This window comes from Elgaria multicarinata, chromosome 1 (assembly GCF_023053635.1).
Source record: "Elgaria multicarinata webbii isolate HBS135686 ecotype San Diego chromosome 1, rElgMul1.1.pri, whole genome shotgun sequence".
NCBI classification, from domain to species: Eukaryota; Metazoa; Chordata; class Lepidosauria; order Squamata; family Anguidae; genus Elgaria; species Elgaria multicarinata.
Genome location: NC_086171.1, coordinates 209,729,132 through 209,744,330, shown reverse-complemented (window position 1 = coordinate 209,744,330; position 15,199 = coordinate 209,729,132). Strand labels below are relative to the sequence as shown.

The window sequence follows — 15,199 nt, the reverse complement described above, 5'->3', positions numbered from 1 at the left end:
CACACACATTTGAATAGAAAATTCAACAAAATATGTAGGAAGCTAAAATCAATCAGTTGTATTTGTCTGGCAACTATCCAATCAGCAATAATCAATACTGCCCTAAGAATGAATTCTGCATTCAGCTGCATTGGCTTGTATAAAAAAGAAAAAAGGAAAGGAACCTCTCGTGCAAGCGCTTGAGTCATTGCTGACTCCTAGAGGGACGCCTGCTTTTGCTGACGTTTTCTTGGCAGACTTTGTAGCGGGGTGGTTTGCCATTGCCTTCCCCAGTCGCGGCTACCTTTCCCCCCAGCTAGCTGGGTACTCATTTTACCAACCTCGGAAGGATGGAAGGCTGAGTCGACCTGAGCCGGCTGCCTGAGAACCAGCTTCCGCTGGGATCGAACTCAGGCCGTGGGGAGAGTTTTGGCTGCAGTAACTGCCGCTTACCACTCTGCGCCACACGAGGCTCTTGGCTTGTATAAAATGGAGACCAAATTTTAGACGATCTCTGTGCAAAAGAGGCTGCCAAACGAGGTGATCTCTTTATTTCCTATTTCTAAGCAAGTATTACATTTTCTGAATTACAGATAAAAAAAAGTTAGATTCCCTAGGCAATACAACCTGGATAACATCTTTGAAAATACACTATTTTCCAGGGCATGCTCAATAGGGCTGTGCACCGCCTTGGCTGAATCCCTGAATCCGAGTTGAGATGGGCTGATTTGGCCTGCCTCAGTCCAAATACAAGGTGGTACTGGTTCAGTCCAAGGAACCATGAAGTGAAGCAGATCAGTTCTGAAGGCCTTGGGGAGCCTCGGGCCAGTGGTGGGCCATCCTCCCCACCGTCTGCCCGCCCACCCAGGACAGCTGGTGCAAGGCCAACCATGAGTCCATTGTTACCAAAGAGAGGCAGTCAAGCCCCAAAGCACCCTGAGTTGAATCGGGGATGCTTTAGCCATCCCCTGAAGCACCCTGAAGTGAATTGGGTGGGTTGTGCACAGCCCTAATACTTAATGATGATCTCATACTATGAGATGTTTGCACATATGTATTGAGTGAGCACAAATCCCATAATTTCCAGCATGGCCAATGGGGTGTGATAGGCCACTCTGGCTGGGGACAATGGGACTTGTAGTTGATACATCTGAAGGGCATGGAAAAGGCTAGATTAGAAACACCCACTGGCCAACTTAGATGACAACCTAGGCCCTAGTTAGACAATTTGCCTCCCCTCCCACTTTGCCGCCTGAGGCAGGATCTTCACCCTCCCTCATGAGAGGGCCGCCCCTGTGGAACTATACACCCAAATAGGGTGTATACGCCACCGCCCAGCAACCTGGCACCTTTCAGAGGGGTTGGATTACAACCACCATCATCCCTAGATAGCAAATCAGTGGCCACATTGGCTGTAGATGATGGGAGTTGCAGTCCAGCCTATCTGGAGGGCAACAGGTTGGAGAAGCCTCACATACACATTCACACAAGACCCCTTCACCAAGGATGCTTGAAGAGGCTTTAGTAGAAACCAGCTCAACAGATTCAACCATCTCTATTCATGCTAAGGAAAAATTCAATAAGTGTTGTCTTTAATGGGCCAGGAAACAAGGGATCGAGAGGGGAAGAAAAATCAGTACAGTTATTGCCTTGATGAATATCTTAGAGAAAAAGTATATATGGGGGAGATAGGGAGATATTCACTTGCTTTGTATGGGCGAACCCTCCTGTGCCCACCCCACACCCTGCTGGCTGGATCCTCACAACTTACCCACACAGGATGACCAACTGGATAGTCCATGTGCATTGAGCGAGCAGTGTCCCTTCCTCCCTGTAAGCGTTATTTTGCAGGAAATGGTGGTCAAGTTTTTTACGTAAATCCCCATTTTGCACAAAACGGCAGCTGTAAATAAGTCCAGTTACACAAAATTGCAGATGTAAATGGTGCATTAGACCATTTACGCCTGCAATTTTGGATAAATGGCCCTATATACACCTGCCATTTGTGCAAAATGGGGATTTACGTAAAACACTTTGACATCTCTAGTCACTTCCTACTGCTAACCTTGACTGGACTTGGCTGGTCTGAAAGTAATGGGTTACCTGAAATTATTACTGTTAGTTTAACTGCTCGCCCACAGCACACCTGTGGATATGTCAGGAGGTCCATAAGAAGGGCTTCTTCTGATGACCCTCTTTGTGTTTGATTCTCCTTCTCTCACAGTGCAGATGGGGATTTTGCAGTCACCCACCTTACCAAAGCCCACCTGTTCTATGATGGCCGGATCAAATGGATGCCACCAGCCATCTACAAAAGCTCCTGCAGCATTGATGTGACCTTCTTTCCTTTCGACCAGCAAAACTGCACCATGAAATTTGGCTCGTGGACCTACGACAAGGCCAAGATAGACTTGGAGAGTATGCACCGGCATGTGGACCAGTTGGACTATTGGGAAAGTGGAGAATGGGTGATCATCAATGCCGTGGGCAACTATAACATCAAGAAGTATGAGTGCTGCTCAGAGATCTACCCTGACATCACCTATTCCTTCATCATCAGGCGTCTCCCTCTGTTCTACACCATCAACTTAATCATCCCTTGTCTACTGATCTCCTGCCTGACTGTCTTAGTCTTCTATTTGCCTTCAGAGTGTGGAGAGAAGATCACTCTTTGCATCTCAGTCCTGCTGTCATTAACTGTCTTCCTCCTCCTCATCACCGAGATCATCCCCTCCACCTCGTTGGTCATTCCCTTGATTGGGGAGTACTTGCTCTTCACCATGATCTTTGTCACCTTGTCCATCATCATCACGGTCTTCGTGCTCAATGTCCACCACCGCTCCCCTCGCACCCACACCATGCCAGATTGGGTGAGGAAGGTTTTCCTTGACGTCGTCCCGCGCCTTCTCTTCATGAAGCGGCCGTCGACGGTCAAAGACAACTGCAAGAAGCTCATTGAGTCCATGCACAAAATCGCCAACTCTCAACGGTTTTGGTCAGAGACTGAAGTGGAACCCAACTTCACTACCTCATCATCCAACAGCCCTCAGAGCAATGAGCAATCTCCCACGTCCTCGTTTTGTGCCCATGTCGATGACCAAGCCAAGTCACCACCAGTGTGCAAGTCACCATCTGGACAGTATTCCATGTTGCGTCCAGAGCCGATTCGGGGTAGCTGCACATCGCTCCAGCCTCCCTGTCACCCACTGGGAGATGCTCAACTCGGTTCAATTGCCAAAGGCAGGTCATTAAGTGTCCAGCAGATGTACAGCAGCCCAGGGAATGCTGAGGAAGGAACCATACGTTGCCGATCCAGGAGCATCCAATACTGCTACCTGCAAGAGGAGTCCTCCCAGACCAATGGGCAATCCAGTGGGTCACCAGCGTCACCACGGTGCCCTCTCAACGACGAGCAGCCCAAAGCCAAACCCACGCATTGTAAATGCAAGTGTAAAAAAAACGAGTCAGCCAGCACATCAGGGCAAGGGAGCAAGACTCTGGGCATGAAAGACCAGCAGCTTTTGCTGATGTCACCTGCCTTGAAGTTAGCTGTGGAGGGTGTCCATTATATTGCAGATCACCTGAGAGCAGAAGATGCAGATTTTTCAGTAAGTAAAATAACTTATTTCCATCTTTGTCTTTTCACTGCAAGCCAAAAAACCCGTTATTCAACTCCAGATTCTATTTACTAGGACTACTGGTGCTGAAGTGCATGTTCTCCAGGCTGTTTTGGACTCAAAATTAGTGATCATAGAATCATAGAATAGCAGAGTTGGAAGGGGCCTACAAGGCCATCAAGTCCAACCCCCTGCTCAATGCAGGAATCCACCCTAAAGCATCCCTGACAGATGGTTGTCCAGCTGCCTCTTGAAGGCCTCTAGTGTGGGAGAGCCCACAACCTCCCTAGGTAAGTGATTCCATTGTCGTACTGCTCTAACAGTCAGGAAGTTTTTCCTGATGTCCAGCTGGAATCTGGCTTCCTTTAACTTGAGCCCGTTATTCCGTGTCCTGCACTCTGGGAGGATCGAGAAGAGATCCTGGCCCTCCTCTGTGTGACAACCTTTCAAGTATTTGAAGAGTGCTATCACGTCTCCCCTCAATCTTCTCTTCTCCAGGCTAAATATGCCCAGTTCTTTCAGTCTCTCTTCATAGGGCTTTGTTTCCAGACCCCTGATCATCCTGGTTGCCCTCCTCTGAACATGCTCCAGCTTGTCTGCATCCTTCTTGAATTGTGGAGCCCAGAATTGGATGCAATACTCTAGATGAGGCCTAACCAGGGCCGAATAGAGAGGAACCCGTACCTCACGTGATTTGGAAGCTATACTTCTATTAATGCAGCCCAAAATAGCATTTGCCTTTCTTGCAGCCATATCACATTGTTGGCTCATATTCAGCTTGTGATCTACAACAATTCCAAGATCCTTCTCGTTTGTAGTATTGCTGAGCCAAGTATCCCCCATCTTGTAACTGTGCATTTGGTTTCTATTTCCTAGATTTAGAACCTGGCATTTATCCCTATTAAATTTCATTCTGTTGTTTTCAGCCCATCACTCCAGCCTATCAAGATCACTTTCTGTCTTCCAGGGTGTTAGCTATCCCACCCAATTTTGTGTCATCTGCAAATTTGATAAGCATTCCCTGCACCTCCTCGTCCAAATCATTAATAAGAATGTTGAAGAGCACTGGGCCCAGGACTGATCCCTGCGGTACCCCACTCGTTGCCTCTCCCCAGTTTGAGAAGGTTCCATTGATAAGTACTCTTTGAGTCCGATTCTGTAGCCAACTGTGAATCCACCTAATGTCAGAGTGTGGGTGAACACCTCTCCCCTCAAGCTCTAAATCCCAACCCTTTAATATAGCTTTTCACAATCACCTTTCTCCCACCATTTCCCTCCTTTGCCACCTCTTCAGCATCGTTTCCCCCCTCTCTGTGCCATTCATTCTCAAGCGATTCTAGCCAATCAGAAATGACGGGCTGGATGTGATGACATCACAGCAGTATGTAGTCAACTGCTCTCCAAAAGCCCAGGGAGGGTGGGGAGATGATCCAGTCGAGTGACCAACTTCCTACGAAAGGAAAATACAAAACTTACTTAGTTGTTGAATGGTTCAGTCATCTGTTGGCTGGTTTTACCATTTGAGCAGTTCATTTATATTTTCTTGTGGGCTCTGCATGTGTGTCTGTGCATGTGCGTCTGGATGCGCACATGTGTACGTGTGTTTTCTCCAGGGTTTTTCGCAGGCCACCTCAATGGAGTGGCAGGATAGTAATACTGTAACAGATAGGACTTCAACTATTCATGGCCAATCCTTACAATTCTGCTTCTTCACTTCAGTGGCCCCAATGAGGCTTTAACTCACAGGCTTGTTCAACTCAGCGATGCAGATGCGTTTGTGAAGATGAGCTACCATGGACCTCAAACTGGGATCCCATCCGTTGGAGGCTGGCGCTGCCAATGTCAGTGGGGCAGGGCATCTGCTCCAGGTTTTAGTCAGTGAGAACTTCAAATGAGCTCTCCAAGGTGCTTCCTCAACTGGTTCTGACTGAAACTCGTAGCAGATTCACAGCCCCATTGACATCGGAGCCACCAGCATCCACCAGCCCCATGGTATAGAACATTGTTTCTGCACTTCCAGGGTTACAAGGGAGAAGGAGAGACTTGCACGCATTTCAGGGTGGGTTTAGGAGTCTGGTGATTCAGAAGACCCAATTCCGCTCCTACCGGGCCTGGAGAACTTAGTCTGGGCAGCTTGTCACAGAGAAAGCCACTAGGCTGCCTCTCTGGGTTGCCTCTCTGTGCGGTTTGCCTCCCACACCAGCTCCTGTCTTGCCTTGCTCTACCTGACTTAGTCCATCTGCTTTGCCCTGAGTCATAAGACCTCCAGATTTGGCTTTCTGCTCCCTGTTAGGGCCATGACCTCCATCCTGGCTTGCTTCCTCTGCTTTAGGTCACCCGTTCCAGCTATGTGAACTTGACACTGCAAAGTTTCCAGTCCAGAGCACCCTATCCTTGGCCTTTCATTATATTTCTTTATGCCTAAGCTTAGCGCACTGCTGTTTGTCATGGTAGATTTGGAATCTGGGCTTTCTTAAAACACACATCTGGGAGGAAAATACGCAGTAATGATAGAGGAGAGAACCAGAACGCTCTTTGAAAACAAATCCCTTTGGAGAAGGTGTACCTGAATTCCCAGAGGCACACCTGGAGCCCCATCGTACCTGAGCACCAACACTGGAGATGGCTGCAAATGGCAACCCAGTGGGGTTTTAATGGCTATTGATGGTGCCGAGCTCTCTCAAAAGACTGAGCACCAAATACTGCTGAGCGTAATAACCCACCCCTAAAGCTGTTATCTGGGAACAGAAAGTCCGCACCCTGCAAGAGGCAGATAAAAAGCCGAAGCAGGGAACTCAAAAGGCAGTCTTCACTATTCATTGGGGAGAGTTCCACTGCATTTCCCTTTATAGATAAGCCCCTGACAAGACAGGGAAACATTATTGCCTCTGTCTACTGTTTATAAAAATGAATCTGGCAACTGAGTTTGGGAAGAATGACACAGCAAACGAGAATTCGGGGCGGGGAGGCGGGAAGGAGCTAAGCAGCCAGGTTGGCTTTCCCATGTGGAAACTAAACTTCAGATTTCTACGAGGAGGAGGAGCAGACAATAAAAGTGTATTACAAAATTCAGTAAAACTGAACACATTTTATATTTATTTATATATTAAAGCGTTCTTATTACACCCCATCTCATAGAATCATAGAATAGCAGAGTTGGAAGGGGCCTACAAGGCCATCGAGTCCAACCCCCTGCTCAATGCAGGAATCCACCCTAAAGCATCCCTGACAGATGGTTGTGCAGCTGCCTCTTGAGGGCCTCTAGTGTGGGAGAGCCCACCACTTCCCTAGGTAACTGGTTCCATTGCCATACTGCTCTAACAGTCAGGAAGTTTTTCCTGATGTCCAGCTGGAATCTGGCTTCCTTTAACTTGAGCCCGTTATTCCGTGTCCTGCACTCTGGGACGATCGAGAAGAGATCCTGGCCCTCCTCTGTGTAACAACCTTTTAAGTATTTGAAGAGTGCCATCATGTCTCCCCTCAATCTTCTCTTCTCCAGGCTAAACCTGCCCAGTTCTTTCAGTCTCTCTTCATAGGGCTTTGTTTCCAGACCCCTGATCATCCTGGTTGCCGTCCTCTGAACACGCTCCAGCTTGTCTGCGTCCTTCTTGAATTGTGGAGTCCAGAACCGGACACAATACTCTAGATGAGGCCTAACCAGGGCCGAATAGAGAGGAACCAGTACCTCACGTGATTTGGAAGCTCTACTTCTATTAATGCAGCCCAAAATATCATTTGCCTTTCTTGCAGCCATATCGCACTGTTGGCTCATATTCCACTTGCGATCTACAACAATTCCAAGATCCTTCTCGTTTGTAATATCACAGGGATCTCAGGGCAGTGTACAGATAAAATCAATTCAAACGGTATAAAGCAATAAATAATGTACGCAGCTAAAAAATGTATTAAACCGTTAACAAGCTAGAACCAGAAGAAAAATTTAAAGCCATAAAAACAATTAAAATCACGTGCAGCTTTCAGGCAAATTCAGACCTCAAAGGCTTTGATGAATTACATTCAAACCTTGGAACATTTCATCCTTTCAACGGTGGGGTCCACCAGGATTGATAAGGTTGTGCTCCCATCCTGCACTAGCATGGCCAACGCAGTTTCTGACCTCAACCAGGCTAAATGCCAGATGGAGATAGGTGTGGTTTACAGGTGGCAGTGTCGAGAAGTCCCTGGGCCAAATCCAGCCCATGAAGGATGCTGAACAACTCCTTTTCCTTTGCAACAACAATAACAAAAAGTGTGGGTAAAGTAGCTTCTGTGGCAACAGAGCCTGCTGGCGAGCAATTTAGGAATAGGACGTGGCTGCTTTTGCTCAAAGTAGCCTGCTGGGAAATCTATTCTAGGGTGACCCTATGAAAAGGAGGACTGGGCTCCTGTATCTTTAACAGTTGCATAGAAAAGGGAATTTCAGCAGGGGTCATTTGTATATATGGAGAACCTGGTGAAATTCTCTCTTCATCACAACAGTTAAAGGTGCAGGAGCTATACTAGAGTGACCAGATTTAAAAGCGGGCAGGGCACCTGCAGCTTTAACTGTGGTGATGAAGTGGAAATTTCACCAGGTTCCCCATATATACAAATGTCACCTGCTGAAATTTCCTTTTCAATACAGCTGTTAAAGATACAAGAACCCTGTCCTCCTTTTCATATCGTCACCCTATCTATTCTGACCAGGTGTCTGAATAATCACTTACATTTTAGGCAAGTGTGCAAATCTTTTAGCTTGAGGGCCAAATTCCATCCTGGAGAAGCTTTCAGGGGCCTCATTCCGATGTAAGAAGAGCTGGATCAGATGAAGGGTCCATCTAGTCCAGCGTTCTGTTCACACAATGGCCAACCAGATGCCCACAGGAAACACACAAGCAGGACAGGAGTGCAACAGCACCCTTCCACCCATGCTTCCCTAGCAAATGGGGTAATAAGGTATATTGCCTTTGATACCGAATTGGTCCGAAGTGCTTCATTTGCTTTGGGCTGAAGTGGCCCAATCTGGCCACAATCCAGATTCGGGGTGAGGCGGGACAAATCGTCCCACTATGACTCGGGCCAAGGCAAAGCCCACCCCTTGTAACTATGACTTAGGAGAGGCATTTCAACTAGGGATGTGCTCTGCTTCTAATCGGACCGGCGAATTAGAAGCGGAGGGCGGGCTCAATTGAAGACGCCGACGGACCGCGGACGGAGGCAGGTAAGGCCCTCCTCCCCCTTGGTCCCTTACCGGGCTCCGCCGCCGTCACCGCACGGGCGGCGACGGCGGCAGGGCCTGGTAACCCCCCCGCCCTCCTCTCCCTTACCTGCCTCCATCCGCGGTCCGTCTGCGTCTTCAATTGAGCCCGCGGTTCAACCAGGAAGTCTGGCCCTCCTCCCCCTTGGTCCCTTACCGGGCTCTGCCGCCGTCGCACACGGGCGGCGAAGGCGGCAGGGCCCGGTAAACCTCCCGCCCTCCTCTCCCGGCCTTACCCGGCGCCACTCCCCTCCACTGCGGAGCTCCGATTCGGAGCCGGAGCTCCGCGGCGAAGAGGAGCGGATTATGAGCGGAGCGGCGCAGAGCGGAGCGGGCCGATCCGAAATTTTCGGATCGGCCCGTGGGGTGGAGCGGGGGGTCCGTGCACACCCCTAATTTCAACCTTTTGGGTAGGGGGAAAACTGCACAAACCCCAGAAAATCACCAACTGATTAGTGGGGGGGGGGGAGGGGGGGGCTTGGGAAGGAGGAGTAGCCACCTGGGAACATCACAGATCTGGATTGGGCTCACTGGGCCTGAGTTTCTACACCCCTGATCTAAGGGAACCCAGAGCAGTGCAGCCACCACTGGGCCTCTCAGATTAGATCTCAAGACAGTGGTAGGTAGCCTACGACCCTGCAACATAAAAAACACACACTTCAACCCACATCCTCACCATGCACACTTAATAACAGAACTAGTTCCATTTGTCGGAAATCACACAACATAATTTGTTCGATGTCGGGTCCCCCATGATTCCTCATAATGGAAGCAATTTTTATTTTACTTTTCAGATGTTGGAGAAATCCTACCACACGTTCCTCGCAAACATCTCTCCTCTTGATGTTGTTGAAACAATCATTGTACTGTTATTATTTTCTTTTACCCCATTCTTTCTCACCTTCTTTAATTTGCAACATAAGACAGTGAAATGAAAAAAAAACCCACACCATAATACTCAGGCACATCTTTTTCCATCGTAATGATGCTTCTCCCTTGCGCACTGCGTCATGGTTTTTGGAAATGCACCCTCCATGGCGAACGTCAACACAATTTTGCCTGCTATAAAGGACAGGACCACGATACGATTAATCCGATGGAAGAAAAATAATAAGACAACCCACTGTGAGAGCAAGGAATCAAATTGCAGGGAAATAAATTACCCCTGGTGACCTTGGGTTTTCTTCAACTTTATTGGCAAAAAGATATAGAATCTATATTACTAGAATATATTTGTTTTGTTCTTGGTTTGCAGCTGGAAACAGAAATTGCTTCTCCGGCTTCCAACACCACAGGGAGTAAAATAATTTCCTCAGAAAACTGTGTCAAAATGCTCTCAAGTAATCCTGTGCCAGTCTGTAAATAGAATTCACACCCCTGAAAGTTCAACGCCCCCTGTACCAAAGACACCCAAATGCATTTAATTTATTTATTGGTTACATTTATTTCCCACCTTTTTTCCTTCTTAAGAAACTTAAGGCAGCATACATAATCCTCCTCCTCATTTTATCCTCACAACAACAACACTGTGAGGTAGGTTGGGCTGAGAGTTTGTGACTGGCCCAAAGTCACCCAGTGAGCTTCCACGGCTGAGTGGGGACTAGAACCCGGGTCTCCTGGGGGGATTCTACACGTAGTACTGAGGGCGCTTCCATGCGCCCCCAGTGCGGCCCCAAAGCGATCGTGTAACTTGCCTGGAGAAGAGATGAGGAAGAGGCGTCCTTGCCGCCACTGCTGCCGCCGCTGCCACCCACCTACTTCCTCGCCGGCCGGGACGGAGAGCTCGGCGGAAGAAGGTGCCGAGCTCTCCAACCCGGCCGGAGTTAGGTGGGTGGCGACGGCGGCGGTGGCAAGGACGCCTCTTCCCTCCCTGATCCCGGGATCCCCTGTGCGTCATGTGGATGCACAGGGACGATCCTGGGGAACACCCGTCTAGCTGTGGCCTATGTTCAGTCATTTTGCAGAATGTGTACCTCGTCTGATAGCCATGGGGCACGAGAGACCGAAGGTCTTATGCCCAAACTACCAAAGAGTAGGATTGTTCAGAACTGCTCTGAATAGTTTTGGCAGAATACTGAAAGAATGCATTATGCTCCTCCCTCACACACTCTTATTAGCTCCCCAGGGGAAAATATATGGGTACCACATGGACCCAATCCGATTCTTGCCCCTCTCCCACCCACCACAGCAGCTACTTTTAATGTTTATACAAAAACACAAGAGAACCACTCATGGATCTCTAACCATCTTGGTCTAATTTATCCCGCAATCCCAGTGACTTCGGCAGGATTTACTCGCAAGGAAAGGTGCAGATGAAGGATTGGTCTGAAAACCTCTTACAAGTTTTAATAAGACATCACTTAGCCAGGCGGGCCGCTCTTCAAGTCTCTGATCAGCATTCTGATGAAGTTTCACTGCCACAGGGGAAATGTGGTACTATTAAAAGTAAATAGTTCCTTTAATTAAGTGATTGAGGTTTTTTATTTCTTCTTTTCTGTAAAAAAATGCATTAAAAAATAGCAAAGCTAGAAGGCAGAAAGCAAGAGTGTGTTCCAGAAATGGCTTTTTGCACACGACATTTGCAAGGTTCTAGTGACCGGAGGTTGTTTGTGGCTGTCTGCCCTTTCTTCTCCCACTGTATTAGGGTGACCATATGGAAAGGAGGACAAGGCTCCTCTATCTTTACAATTGTACAGAAAAGGGAATTTCAGCAGGTGTCATTTGTATGCATGCAGCACTTGGTGAAATTCCCTCTCCATCACAACAGTTAAAGCTGCAGGAGCCCTGCCCTCTGTTGTATTTGGTCTCTATAGCTCCTGCAGCTTTAACCAAAACTCATGTTTGACCTGGAAGTTTGCCAGGTTAGTGTTGGAGAGTAGAGTAACCCTGGAAATGCATCATACTTCTAGGATCTCTAAGCTCTGAGACTTTGAGTGGTTTACTGGAGGTCTAAAGAATTCCGGCTCTGATGGCTCCCAACATTATGCTTCTGTGTTGGGATATATAGTACCTTTGGAAGAATTTGCTTGTGAAGACAGAAAATGTGGTTCTCAGGTCCAGTGTGTATTCTAATATACGGACTGCTGAGATTCACAAGAAGCTCTCAAATCTGTTTACAAACTTCTCCCGTTAGCATCTTTGAAAACAGCCCATCAAGATTTTCCATCTGCTACTTTGAGGGCATTCTGGACCCTTGCCTGAATGCTGGATTTCATGCAAAACTGCTTTTATTAAGAACCAGAGGATGAAAAAGGGAAGCGATATGAAAATTATGTGCAACCGTGCTGTATGAGGGACCTTAGAGGATTGCATCAGATCAAGCTCTGCACTGTTGCTCATTGTCTTAGACCAGCTTTTCCCTCCCCCATGCCCCAGCTTCATTATAATGAACAGAGAAGGGCCGAGTTCCAATCTTCCCCATTAATTTACATTTTAAGCTGTTCTTTGAATTTTCTTTTCTCTTCCCCTCTGATCTGATTTCTCCACCCCAAAAGTACTTGGGGATTTTAATTGCCCTCTAGAGATCATTTCTAGCAGGCTTGATATTATTTTAATTCGACTCTTGGGGAAATATGTGGACCCTGATGACGTTAAAGAAGCATGGATTTAAAAGCACTGAAACCAAACTCTGCCTAAAAACATAGGAAGGTCTCATTAAAGTCACAGGGCTGGATGAGAGTGATGGATCCCAGAGGTGTTGGGGAGGGTGACCATATGGAAAGGAGGACAGGGCTCCTGTATCTTTAACAGTTGCATAGAAGAGGGGAATTTAAGCAAGTGTCATTTGTATGCATGAAGCACCTGATGAAATTCCCTCTTCATCACAACAGTTAAAGCTGCAGGAGCCCTGCCCTCTTTTGTATCTAGTCAGTCTATCTATACTCCTGCAGAGAGAGGACTGAGGCCCTGGCCAGTTTATCCCTGAGATAATATGGTCCAGGACAGAAAAAACAACAGCCCTGGTAGAGCTTCAAAAATTCAAACCAAGCACCATGAAGTGTGCCCATAAATAGACTGGGATCCAATGCCAAAGATCTCTTAATATTACTGATGGAAGAAGAGAATGGAACAGATTACTCAATCTTTCTAAAATTCATTGACTTAAAGTCTTCGCTGATCATTTGTCGCTCGACAGCACATCATAAGAAACCAAAGCCTGTCTCGGAAATGATTTGCAAGCTGAGCAAAAGGGTGAATTTGCCAGATAACTTATGCACCATAAATAATTCTAAGAACTGTTAACAAAATCACAACATGCTTCAGTCGGAACTTCGTGCCGTCTTGATGTGACATGATTTTCTTGGCATATGAGATTAAAAAAACAAAAAATGCCTACCCTGTGGCACGATTGTAATTAATGCCGAAAGTGAGAGCGACTGATGGTTTTACACGGCCGTTTTCCTGGAAAGTGTCAAGCCGGACAGAATGACGGATCAGAAGAGGGGATAGGTGGATAGTGAGGGCTGAGGCTATCTAATAGATGAGAACAGGATAAATCACCAGTGCCAAAACTGGTCATTTCCATTTCCAGGGCAGGGTACTGTTTTAATTTGGCTATTTGTTTCAGCGTATTTTCATCCCCCTTTTCTATTCCAAAACACTGAGTCGTTCTTCGAAATCGTGGCTAGGAAAATATAAATCAACAATAATATTATCTAAACTGTAACAACTACCACTACTACCACCCCTAAGAGTAGAACCAGCATAAGATGATCAGGGGTCTGGAAACAAAGCCCTATGAAGAGAGACTGAAAGAACTGGGCACGTTTAGCCTGGAGAAGAGAAGATTGAGGGGAGACATGAGAGCACTCTTCCAATACTTAAAAGGTTGTCACACAGAGGAGGGCCAGGATCTCTTCTCGATCCTCCCAGAGTGCAGGACATGGAATAACGGGCTCAAGTTAAAGGAAGCCAGATTCCAGCTGGACATCAGGAAAAACTTCCTGACTGTTAGAGCAGTATGACAATGGAACCAGTTACCTAGGGAGGTGGTGGGCTCTCCCACACTAGAGGCCTTCAAGAGGCAGCTGGACAACCATCTGTCAGGGATGCTTTAGGGTGGATTCCTGCATTGAACAGGGGGTTGGACTTGATGGCCTTATAGGCCCCTTCCAACTCAACAATTCTATGAATCTATGATTCTATGATTCTTCCCCCCTTTTTTTTAATTGGCTGGTGCTGCTTCTTTCTTTGATGGTTGCCTTTTAATTGTGTTTTTGATTCATTTGTTTTTATGCTTTGTTTTAATTAAAGTTGTGTTTTAATTTGAATTTTATTGTTAACACCTTGTATGTCATTCTTTGGCAAAAAGGCAGCAATAAATAAATAAATAAATAAATAAATCTTTCACGCAATCAGTGGAAAGGCCAGAGTTAAATAGCCTGGTCCAGGACAGGTATGGTTCAGTTTCCACAGACAACAGTCAAGAGGTCCGGAAGCAGGTGGTGCAGTTCGAGGCAGGTGAAAGGGCAGATCCTGAGGGCAGCCATAATATAAGTCCTAAAAAAAACAGAGGCAAGAGACATAATCTGGTAGAAGCAGGCAGGCATTCATTTTTCCAATGGTCTGTCATGGGGCAGGATATAACACAAGAGTTTCTAGAGCACCTACTCCATCAAACCACACCCTCAAATTGAGGCCCCAAGCCTGAGGCCTTGGTTATATAAGACCAGCCATGCCCCTATTGGCTCCTCAGATCAGCTGACCTGGTTGGACTGCTGAGCTGCACTGCATCTTTCTGGCCATTTTGTGACGGCACTGCAGGCAAGGCAGCCAGGATCAGGCTAACAGCTCCCTCTGTCTGAGAGCTGCCCTGATGATAGAGAAAGTGAAGCATTCTCTAGCTGACCCTCTAGGCAACTTACAGCAGGGGCAGGAAATGTTGTTATTTATTTATATATATATATATACTGCGCAATCCGGCAATTCATAAGACAATAAAATACACCATTAAAAATGCAGGATAAAAATTTAAATATCCAAAATGTAAAACATTTTTTTAAAAAAATGTAAAAAAAAACACCCCAGTGTTGATGGACCACAACTCCCATCATTCGCCACACTGTCTGGGGCTGATGGGAGTTGGAGTCAAAACATCTTGAGGGCTTCAGGTTGGTCTCTCCCCCTCCGCCACCTCACCGATATTCATCTACCGAAAATCTCTGAGATATTCGTTAGATACCAGCTCTGCGGAAGGTTTCCGTGGGTAGTAGTATACTCAAATGAGATTGCAGAGAATGCATGGAAACATTCCGAATATTTGTTGGAGATGTTCTTCTTCTTCTTCTTCTTCTTTCCATATGTGGTAGGATAGTGTTGGTGGAATAGTAATGCAACAGCAGTTCAGAAGCTTGTTGGAAAAGAGATC

General features: G+C 46.9%; 1 protein-coding gene across 1 annotated transcript in view; it reads left to right on the top strand.

Moving 5' to 3' along the window:
- Window positions 1–15,199, top strand: part of CHRNA4 (cholinergic receptor nicotinic alpha 4 subunit) — a 70,776-nt gene that overhangs the window by 52,489 nt on the left and 3,088 nt on the right. Inside the window, exon 4 of the mRNA XM_063147092.1 lies at window positions 2,204–3,587. Coding sequence (XP_063003162.1) covers window positions 2,204–3,587 — 1,384 coding nt within the window. The remainder of the gene's footprint in view (window positions 1–2,203; window positions 3,588–15,199) is intronic.